The sequence below is a fragment of the Schistocerca americana genome, chromosome 1 (genome assembly GCF_021461395.2).
Source record: "Schistocerca americana isolate TAMUIC-IGC-003095 chromosome 1, iqSchAmer2.1, whole genome shotgun sequence".
Taxonomy (NCBI): domain Eukaryota; kingdom Metazoa; phylum Arthropoda; class Insecta; order Orthoptera; family Acrididae; genus Schistocerca; species Schistocerca americana.
Window position 1 is genome coordinate 211,674,900 of NC_060119.1, and position 12,224 is coordinate 211,687,123.

The 12,224-nt window shown below is 39.5% G+C and overlaps 1 protein-coding gene across 1 annotated transcript in view; it reads left to right on the forward strand.

Annotated features, from left to right (window-relative positions):
* LOC124601302 (probable Rho GTPase-activating protein CG5521) overlaps positions 1 to 12,224 on the forward strand; it is a 253,206-nt gene that overhangs the window by 176,271 nt on the left and 64,711 nt on the right. The window contains exon 29 of the mRNA XM_047136237.1: positions 4,360 to 4,509. Coding sequence (XP_046992193.1) covers positions 4,360 to 4,509 — 150 coding nt within the window. The remainder of the gene's footprint in view (positions 1 to 4,359; positions 4,510 to 12,224) is intronic.

The window sequence follows — 12,224 nt, forward strand, 5'->3', positions numbered from 1 at the left end:
ACATATTGTCGTAGTTGTAGTTTTGGTGCTACTTATCTTACAGAACTAGTGTATGACAAGAGGACATTATGCAATAGAGACCAGCTGAATGAGGCTGTGCGATTGTTAAGGCACTGGCCCTATTTGGGAGGATGGAGTTTTTTCTCTGTCTGCCCATCCTGATTTAAGATTTCCTACATCATTTCATGCATATGTTAGGATGGTTCTTTCATAAGAGCCACAGCTGACCACTTGTCCTATCCTCACAAAGCAGACATAAATATTCTGTATGTATGCATTTTTGAACTATTTGTTTTCATTGTATGATGAAAAATCTAGTGTCATTGGAAGATGATCTCTGGATAAATAAAAGAAATGAAAAGGAATTAGAAGGCCCATCTGTTTTTGTAAGTCAAGACCAAACAGTAATGGTAACATCTCAGTGCTGTTCAGGGTGGTTTAGCAGTGTCTATAATGTTGGGAATTTAGATGAGTATAAACGAACTTATTAGAGGAAAGCAATAATATGGACAGGACAGATGGCTACTCACCATATAGAGGGGGTGTTCACAAGAGGCACTGTGAACAAGACTGCAAAAATATTTCAGCTTTTCAACAAAGTCCTTCAGTCCCCAGTGCCCAGAGACAGTGGCCATATATCTGTTTGTGTATATGGGGTTGGGGCGGGGGGGGGGGGGGGGGGGGGGGGGGGGGTATGCGTGTGTGCGTACATGTGTGCTTTCTATTTCGTTCAGAAGAATGACTTTGTCTGAAAGATTAAATATGTTAGCTGTCTCTTTTATTAGGCCTGTCTGTGACTCAACACCTCTTTTATGCGGTGAGTAGCAGCCTATTGTTCCCATATTGTTGTTTACCCATCCTGGACGTCCCTTTGCTGAATAAAGGAAAAATTTTCATGGTGCCTGACATCACTAAGTGGTAACTATCAACAGCTTGTGAGTTGCCCCAGTCATGCACTTTGTTCTTGGTTTATCTTAAGTGTCAAGTTTACATTGGTGGATTGACAGCAGCCACAACTGCCTTGGAGGCTTACATGTGAAACTTCATGAATGCTGGATTGAGTTGCGAGACTGTTGCATTCCAGGCTGCCTAATAACCACGTTGTGGGCACGTGCTTCAGCAGTGTAAGCCATATATTAGTAACATGAGGCTGATGTGCAATTTCTACCATTTCCTTTACATCAGTTGTTTCAGAAAAATATGGCCAGTCATCTTTGTATAATGAGTTACTCGCCTACACCCACTCAAGGGTTCATTTCAGTTTCTCTGCATTAATCTGAAATTGTCTTGGAAGCTATTAAAAAACACTTCTGCTACCAAGATTATGGAAAAGATTGGGTCTAAAAATGTGGTACGGGGATATAATGAAAGTTGTTAAAGAAAAACAGGATGTGTGTGTGTGTGTGTGTGTGTGTGTGTGTGTGTGTAAATATTTATACAATCCCATAGAGGAGAAGAAGCAATACTCCAAGGAGAGCAGAAATATTGCTAAATGTGTAGTTAGAAAAGCACGCCAGGAACATTGGGATGGATTTATTTCTAATATCGAGAACAGTGTTCTCGAGAGACAATAAATGGCCTACAAAGTTTTAAAAACATTAAACATGATAGAAAAAGAGAAGATACAAATAAACAGTATTGAAGAAAAACAATGGGTAAATCATTTCAAGGGATTGTGGTATGATAATAGAGCACAATCAACTGAAGTTAATTCAATAGATTACAAGGGATTAGATGAAATACAGTCTGATAAAATAACATGTGCCTTAACATCACTGAAAAACAGAAAAGTGACAGGAAGAGATGGTATTAATGCTGAATTGCTGAAATATGGAGGAATGATGCTACGCCTGCAACTCAACATCTCTTAAACGAATGTTGGAAGAGCAGGAATATCACCAATGACTGGAAGCTTACTAAGATTTCTAGAGTAATATCAATTTTTATAAAAGGAAATAAAAGTCTATGCAGAGGGACAAGTTTACTGGACTCAGGATTCAAGATATGAGGGCAAATCAAAGAGAAAGTTTCACTGGATTGCAGCGAGAGCATGCTGTGTGTCGTGACCATGGCCAGTGAGTAACCATGACAGTAACTACTGAAATCCAATAGGACGGGTGGTGTGGTATCTTGTCATGTTGTGTGTACGAGCAGGCTAGGCTGAATGGTGCATCAACTGGATGTTCGCTCCAAATTGGATGTGCGTGCAACAATCAGATTTCTGTGGGCTACATGGCTCAATTGCACGGACATTCACCATGAAATAAATGCTGTGTATGGTGAGTGTTCAATCTCTCACCCAGGTATTGTAAAGTGGTGTAAAAACTTTGATGCTGGACGCAGGGATCTCACTGACGAATATCACGAAGACAGGCCCCCAACATCCAGTACTGTGCAATGTTGACTCTATGGATGTGATCATTAGAGAGTATCACACTGCAGGAAATTGTCAGCATGCAGAACATGTTGTGTGGCAGTGTGTTCTCCATTGTCCACCAGGACCTTGGATGTCAAAAACTGTGTGCCAGATGGATCCCACAGCTGCTCACAAATGTTCACAAGGGACAACATTTCCAATCACCGCTGTCATTTTTGGAAGGTTTTCTGTGGGATGGTATTCTGTGGAGGGCAGCAAGTTTCTGTGGTGAATCATAACAGGGGATGAAATGTGGTTGCACCATTTTACCCCCCGAAACAAAGAGAACATTGATGGAATGGGTGCACACCACATCACCACAACGAAAGAAGACTAAAGCCCAACCTTGAGCAGGAGAGGTGATGGTGACAGTGTTCTTTGACATGGATGGTGTGCTGCAAGTGGAATTTATGCCAAAAGGCATGACAATCAATTCTGCTTCATATTGTCAAACATTGCAGCAGCTGCATAAGATAACTAAAGAAATGCGGTGGGGAAAATTGAGTGTCAGGGTGATTTTGTTGCACGATAATTCAACACTGCACTCGGCCCACCAAATGTCAGACCTGCTTCAGCGATTCAAGTGGCAGGTATAGTAGCATCGTCCATTACAGTCCGGACCTACCACAGTGCGATTATTAAGTTCGACAAGATGAAAGAGGGTCTTGGGGAACGCTGATTCTGAAACAATGATGAGCTGAAAGCAGGTGTATTAATGTGGCTAGATAGCACTGGAGGTGATTTCTACACAGCCTTAATCAAAAAGTTGGTTACCCATTCTGAAATGGTTTATGGTCTCTTGGGGACTATGTGGAGAAGTGAACTTAAATTGTATGTTGTCATAGCCATGTTGCCTCTGTGTTTGTGATTTAATAAATGGCCATAAGTGTAACCTACATTTTGATTCACTCTAGTAAATGATAAGATTGCAAACACAAGACTTAAAAACATAACAATAATTTTACTCAAAAAAAAAAAAAAAAAAAAAAAAAAAAAAAATTTCATACTCGGCCGTGAGTAGGAATTTGTGGTATCACTGGAATCAAACCCCTAAACACTGCATTGTTTGTATGTTGTTGTACAGGTTCAGAATATCATCATCTGACTGATAATTCACACTGTTCTGTTTCATTAGGCTGATATTCGACATCATCTTTATCACCCAACTTATCATCTTTCTGAATCTTCTTTTGGTAAACTGTTAAAGTAATTCAATAATTCTCTATCCAAACGAAAATACCAATGCACCATAATATCAAGGAGCACTAAACTACTGCAGAGCACAACAATGGATTGACAGAGTGCAAGCAGTAGAAGTGTGGCATCTCTTCCATTAAATAAAGTAAATTGGAAAGAAAGAGAGAGAATGAGATCACAACAGTGAAATAAAAATAGGCTAAGCAGATGTAAAAAGTATTCAGCAGCCAAAATGACTGACTGTGGTCCTTTAGGATAAAAATGTTTATAATTCACTTAGTTTTTGTAATAGATGTGTGTCTTTTACAGAAATTATAAACCACCAAAGTACATAAGTCATGAAATATAAACCCCCTAAATTACAATGTTTGCTATTTATGAGATGTTAAACAACGCTTGCTGGTCAGATTGACCGGTAAGGTACTTCTAGTGTTAAGTGATTTTGTGTGTCAGCCATCCGTGACATCCGGTACGCACTTGATTTTGCTTATGATTTCTATAGGTAATGTGTTTTCATGCACACATTCGGAATTTTTATGCTGATCGACAGATTCTTATTCTGACTGATTTTTTTTATGCTACATTCCACTCCTCTGACTACTGCCGTATAGCCAGTTTCAGGCATATAGCTTTTTGGTTCAACTTTTTTGTTCGACATAGAACTCCTATATGTGTATAAAGAAATAATGGATTCTGTGGAAATTAGCAATGTTAACTAGTAAATAATACTGTAATTCCAATTACAGGTATTAATGCATCTTGTAAATCACCTTGGCCACTTTCCAATGGGCATAGGGGCAGCTCGATTGTCTTCAATGGTAGTTGAACAAGATGATGTACCAGGCCTTTCTGCTGATGAGCTCAGTGCAGAAGTTTTTTCTGCCCCAAATATCCAGGTAAGCCAATACAAATTCCTTCTCTGCTCCCCTCCCTTTTCTAAACATAGTAAATACTAAAATTTCCTGGTGAGAATGTCATGTTATTGATGAATCATTGTTGTCTTTGTAATTTAATTGAGTTAACCTTTAGCAAACCATAAGACTATTTTTTTCCAAGGTGGTGCTTCCTATGTCCATTGACAGACTTATAAGAATGAATTGAATGGATACTTGAGAAAACTGAGAAACTTATAAATTCAAAAGGCAGAAAGTCAACACAAAACTAATATTGTTTAAGAGGTTTATATGTAATTTTGTTTTTTTTTCCTGATTTGATTATATCACAACAATATTCCTGGTACTGATAACCTGAATAATTCTTAGCACATTCACCTGGAATGCATGAAGCTTACCTTCCAGAAGCATTAACCATTTTTTCACTCAAATCTCTTTGACACGTTGTCATAATAAGACCTAAACACCAACATGACCTGAGGTCTCTAAAAACATTACAAAAAATTACATCATGCACCTGATACTTGCTGAAAACCAGGTTCGGGCAGAAAATGTGAGAGTTGAATTATCAGTAGCTGCTGCTCTTTGTGTTTCTAGTTGTCTTCTGTCATCCTAATTATGAAGCAGAATGCTGTGGAACAAGTTAATTCTTATTTGCCCTCACTAACATACTTCTCATAATGCTCCACCGTGAATATGAAAAGGATGTGGCTACAAAATAAGAACTCATTGACACAGAGAATTTATTGAAACATTTACATATATAGTTCACAATACATAGGTTAAATAAGTGTACAGCATTAAGATTCTCATGCAATGTAGAAAAATATGCAGTAGAAAACTTGTTGAAAAGATGAATACATTGAGGACAAGGGTGCTGCAAATACAGTCTTAAAATGATAGCAAATTTGAACATTAAAAGTGGTATTTACTGGTACTGATGGAACTCTGGAAAGCAAAGTGTTGGATGCAATCTTGGCAAGCCAGGACAGGGACAACTGAAAATGTAATCCTTCTTAATTTTGTTCTTAATGATGCAAAGTTGCACTATATACTTTTCATTTGTTGCTTGGGTCCTTTGGTAAGTACCCTGTCAAATAAAATCTAAAACTTTGGACACTATGCAGTGGTTCAGGTAGCAGATTTGAAAATATTCATATACAGATTTCATGCTTGTTAATTTTGTACATTCTACACAAAACAAAAAAAGTTTTGCATCAACCCAGTTCCCAGAATCCAGAAGATAGACATTGACTGTGGGTATTGTATCACAGACACAGTCCCTTCGACTATTCAGAGATATCACTAAACCCGCCCAAAGATGTAAACAATCATGCATGAGCAGCGCCTATTAGACGAAGGGGGTCCGACAGCTGATCAGTTCCAGTCTTTCCACCAGGAAGGAGGTTCTAATGCTTTAAACAACAAGAATCAATCTGAAGTAGGATTGCAAAATGCACACCTCTCTCACATCAGTTGACTTACTTGGTAAGCACTGCCAAGCTTCTTCTTTGTATTGCCGTCTACTTCGATTTCCAAAAACTTCTTCTCCAAAGATTACTGCTGGTTAACGAAATTTATCAGTGTCTCTCTCTCTCTCTCTCTCTCTCTCTCTCTCTCTCTCTCTCTCTCTCTCTCTCTCTCTCTATACTCATGAAATAAGTGGATACTGGCAGAATACTTTTAGTAGTCTTGGTATGTTTCAACTTCCGCAAAGAAAAAATTCACCATTTCTCACATAAATATTTGAATGTTTGCAAGTTAACCGATTCGTCTCGCATTAGACTCAATTAAACACATTTACAATAGCGTTGGTTTAACAACCACATAATTTATGAACATGTCTTCCTTCTAGCAAGTCCAACACATGAATTACTTGAAAGTCTAACCTCATTTCTTCATTTGTCCTTAACAATCATCTCTGTCACTAAAAGCACAGAATAATACATAAACACTCCTTGTTCTTCTCTACAGATACACTGAAACTATGGATCATAGAGCAGGTACTTGTCGGTCGCCGTTTGGCCACCGCATTCACATTTTGCTTGTGACTGTTTTTAGACCTGCACGAACAAACATGCAATGCATAGTAGGTCGGATTTGTCTCTCTCACACTTCTATTTAAAATATTGTGTGTTCAAGATGGACGAAGTGCAGGTAGTTCTATAATTCACGCAGAAATTCTTGAAGCCCTACAAGGTGCACGGCTCATGTTGTCTGTCGTTAAACCATGCCTAGATGGTCAGTACCGCGGTTCAATCGCGTCTGCATTGTTTATTTGTGCCAGGAAGGGCTCTCAACAAGGGAAGTGTCCAGGTGTCTCGGAGTGAGCCAAAGCGATGTTGTTCAGACATGGAGGAGATACAGAGAGACAGGAACTGGCGATAACATGCCTCGCTCAGGCCGCCCCAGGGCTACTACTCCAGTGGATGACACTACCTATGGATTATGGCTGAGAGGAACCCTGACAGCAATGCCACCATGTTGAATAATGCTTTTCGTGCAGCCACAGGATGTCGTGTTAAGACTCAAACTGTATGCAATAAGCTGCATGATGCGCAACTTCACTCCCAACATCCATGGCGAGGCTCATCTTTGCAACCACGACACCCTGCAGCACGGTACAGATGGGCCCAACAACATGCCGAATGGACAGCTCAGGATTGGCATGATGTTCTCGTCATGATGAGTGTTGCATATGCCTTCAACCAGACAATCGTCGGAGATGTGTTTGGAGGCAACCCGGTCAGGCTGAACGCTTTTGACACGCTGTCCAATGAGTGCAGCAAAGTGGAGGTTCCCTGATGTTTTGGGGTGGCATTATGTGGGGCCAGTGTATGCTGCTGGTGGTCATGGAAGGTGCTTTAACGGTTGTATGATATGTGAATGCCATCCTCCGACCAATAGTGCAACTATATCAGCAGCATATTGGCGAGGAATTCATCTTCATGGACAACAATTTGCACCCCCATCGTGCACATCTTGTGAATGACTTCCTTCAGGATAACAACGTCGCTCAACTAGAGTGGCCAGCATGTTCTCCAGACATGAACCCTATTGAACATTCCTGGATGGATTGAAAAGGGCTATTTATTGATGACATGACCCACCAACCACTCTGAGAGATCGACGCCAAATCGGCATTGAGGAGTGGGGCAATGTGGACCAACAGTGCCTTGATGAACTTGTGGATAGTATGCCATGATGGGAGGACTGATGACCTCAGATGTTAAGTCCCATAGTGCTCAGAGCCATTTGAACCTTTTGAACTTTGAGGGATGTACTCCGAATCGCCGTTGAGGAGTGGGACAATCTGGAGCAACAGTGCCGTGATGAATTTGTGGACATTATTCCACGGCGAATACAAGCGTGCATCAATGCAAGAGGACGTGCTACTGTGTATTAGAGGTACAGATATGTACAGCAATCTGTACCATCATCTCTGAAGTTCTCACTGTATGGTGGTACCACATACACTCTGTGGTTTTCATGAGCAATAAAAAAGGGCGGCGGAAATTATGTTTATGTCGATCTCTGTTCCAATTTTCTGTACAGGTTCTGGAATTCCCGGAACCGAAGTGATGCAAAACTTTTCTTGATGTGTGTGTTACGCTTATTGTACCAAAAATATGAACTATAAAGCATCATACGGAATAAAGGTGTTCAAAGTTTCTTATAGAACAAAGCCTTTTGTAAGTTTGGTGATAATAGGCCAACATCTGATCGTCTCTGTCAATGCTCTTCATAAATATATTGTATTCGTCAATCAACTGTAGCTTAATTTTTTCCTCAGCACATTGTGACTTTCAAATTAATCATCCCCATAATCACTAGGAATTGTAATGACCTCACACTTTTTCTGTCCACTTACCATGACATACACCTTCCTTAGTGTAGCAATTATTGATTCCACTTTTCAAAAATTTTGGAATACTACTTAGGCTACTTTGCCCTTCCTGTTACTTCACAGAGTTCCAGTGCAGTATTTTTGTTTTGCCATAAGCTCCTCTGTAATGATAACATTCTAAAAATATCCAAGAAAGCTGCATAGCCTCTCCTATCCATCCCTTCAAGAAATTAGTGGACCACTTTGGATGTGTGACCCTGACTACTAATGACTGAATTGTTTCCTCCTCTCTCTCTCTCTCTCTCTCTCTCTCTCTCTCTCTCTCTCTCTATATATATATATATATATATATATATATATATATATATATATATATATATATATATATATATACAAGTGTCTGTATGTGTGGATGGATGTGTGTGTGTGTGTGCGCGAGTGTATACCTGTCCTTTTTTCCCCCTAAGGTAAGTCTTTCCGCTTGCGGGATTGGAATGACTCCTTACCCTCTCCCTTAAAACCCACATCCTTTCGTCTTTCCCTCTCCTTCCCTCTTTCCTGATGAGGCAACCGTTGGTTGCGAAAGCTAGAATTTTGTGTGTATGTTTGTGTTTGTTTGTGTGTCTATCGACCTGCCAGCGCTTTCGTTCGGTAAGTTATATATATATATATATATATATATATATATAAACAAAGATGATGTGACTTACCAGACGGAAGCGCTGGCCCGTCGATAGACACACAAACATACACACAGAATTCAAGCTTTCGCAACAAACTGTTGCCTCATCAGGAAAGAGGGAAGGAGAGGGAAAGACGAAAGGATGTGGGTTTTAAGGGAGAGGGTAAGGAGTCATTCCAATCCCGGGAGCAGAAAGACTTACCTTAGGGGGGAAAAAAGGACGGGTATACACTCGCGCGTGCGCGCACACACGCACACACACGCACACACACACACACACACACACACACACACACACACACACACACACACACACATACAGACACAAGCAGACATATTTAAAGACAAAGAGTTTGGGCGGAGATGTCAGTCGAGGCGGAAGTGCAGAGGCAAAGATGTTGTTGAATGACAGGTGAGGTATGAGTGGCGGCAACTGGAAATTAGCGGAGATTGAGGCCTAGTGGATAACGGGAAGAGAGGATATATTGAAGAGCAAGTTCCCATCTCCGGAGTTCGGATGGGTTGGTGTTAGTGGGAAGTATCCAGATAACCCGGACGGTGTAACACTGTGCCAAGATGTGCTGGCCGTGCACCAAGGCATGTTTAGCCACAGGGTGATCCTCATTACCAACAAACACTGGCTGCCTGTGTCCATTCATGCGAATGGACAGTTTGTTGCTGGTCATTCCCACATAGAATGCGTCACAGTGTAGGCAGGTCAGTTGGTAAATCACGTGGGTGCTTTCACACATGGCTCTGCCTTTGATCGTGTACACCTTCCGGGTTACAGGACTGGAGTAGGTGGTGGTGGGAGGGTGCATCCACCAGGCCTCCAGGCCACCAGGCCTCAATCTCCGCTAATTTCCAGTTGCCGCCACTCATACCTCACCTGTCATTCCACAACATCTTTGCCTCTGCACTTCTGCCTCGACTGAGATCTCTGCCCAAACTCTTTGTCTTTAAATATGTCTGCTTGTGTCTGCATATGTGTGGATGGGTATGTGTGTGTGTGTGTGTGTGTGTGTGTGTGTGTGTGTGCGCGCGAGTGTATACCCGTCCTTTTTTTCCCCCCTAAGGTAAGTCTTTCCGCTCCCGGGATTGGAATGACTCCTTACCCTCTCCCTTAAAACCCACATCCTTTCGTCTTTCCCTCTCCTTCCCTCTTTCCTGATGAGGCAACAGTTTGTTGCGAAAGTTTGAATTTTGTGTGTATGTTTGTGTTTGTTTGTGTGTCTGTCGACCTGCCAGCACTTTCATTTGGTAAGTCACATCATCTTTGTTTTTAGATATATTTTTCCTACGTGGAATGTTTCCCTCTAGTATAACCATATATATATATATGTATATATATTAGGCAAATGAGATTTTTGGGTTATTATTTATAAAGAACAAAATTTATTAGATTCGAAAATTTTTAAATGAGATAATAAGAGTTTCTTTTTCTTCAATATTGGCAAATGAGATTTTTCTGGTTGAGAAAAACAGCGAAATTAAAAATGTAGGTTTGCAACCTATAATTTTTACTTGAAAATGCTCTTTGGTCCAGAACTATGATGAATATACTACTTATGTTCTTTGCATGAGAGATGTTCATCCACAATAATATTCAGAAATTCATATTTATGTAGCTAAGTGCCAATGGAAGTGTAAATGGAATAACATTTGTAGTTAGATTACAGCAAAGTAGTCATTGCATTCCACTGTTGTTCCTGTATTTAAAGTACCTTATTTGCAGTAAATGATTTTGCTGCTGAAGGCAGCGATTTGCTTATCATTGTTCTAGAAGGTAAAGGATGTGTCATCCACATAACTTACAGCTTGCAGTTTTGGGATTCCATTGAATCATTAACATACACAAGGAATAGAAAATATCGCAATATACTTACTTTAGGCAAACCACTTTAAAGTACCCTGTAGGTTAATTTAGTTGTTAGAAGCTATTCATTCTTTTTGTAAGTCACTTTAAGGCATGGTTTCCTGTCTTTTCAAGTAGAAGCTGAGCAGTTGTAAGGCTGCTCCTCTCAGCCCACATTTTTCTAATTTAGTTAAATTATATGGCTTTAAATGTGAAAATTTTAGTAAAATTATATGACATTAAATGCAAAAATGTTTCTAACAGTAAACTGGTTCTTGCATTCGAAAATGATATGTTTCACAGTATCAAATGCTTTACTCATATCAAGGAAAGTGCCTGTTGCTTTTCTCCTTTATACAGCTTGTTTAAGATTTACGTAATTTAAAGGTAAGACAAACACCTATAGAGGATTGGGTGGCACACAGAAACATGTAATAGAAAACAGTTAACACTACCTTTCGAACACTTGCCCTTTTTCTTGTAAGGTGGGCATTTCCCATATTTTACCTATTTTTCTGTCCATAAATTTCCATTATTGTTTAAAATTTCACGTTTAAGAGTTGCTGCTGCTCATTAAAACTGGGTGGCCAGTCGTACATTTCATTTGTACCAGTTGTACTGATCTTTTTCTTTCACTTCTTTTGGGTCGTTTATTATTTCATCATTCTCTTTTAACCTTATTCTGGTGTGTTCATGATACTGCTGTGTCCCACACTCTTTACGCATTATTCTCCACACTGTTTTACTAACACAGCTGGACTTGACAGTTGTATTTCTGAGCTTTAAGATTAGTCAAGGAATCTCTGTACATGTTTCTGAAGAGCTTGTGTTCTGTTAAAAAATATTTTAATTAAGTCTCTATTGTTATAAAGAATATGTGACAATCTTTCATGTTATCTCTCATTTCAATGATTTCAGAAGGGAAATACTCAGTTTCATGATTTATAGCTTTAGTTAGTTCTTTTAATGAAGGGCATGGTTCGTTTAAAGTTTTATTGAATAGCTTGTGCATAGAAATTGTCCCGTTTATCAATTAGATAAGCTGTGTTGTATATTGAGTCCCATTTCATTCCCTAATCCCTTCTGAACTTTACCATAATTAATTTTTTTATGTATAAACGTATCACTTTTTGTTAAGTACATTTTCTACATCATTTCTCATAGTAAGGACCTCGTGGTCAGATATGCAGTTTTTTGAGGTGGTTATTTTTACTTTCCCCTTTGTTATCTTTTGTCATAACATGGTCAGTGCATTTCTGTGATCCATAGTAACTCTCTTAGATGCTGAATTTATGTGGTTGTAGTTATAAAACAGTAGTAAGTTGACACAAAGA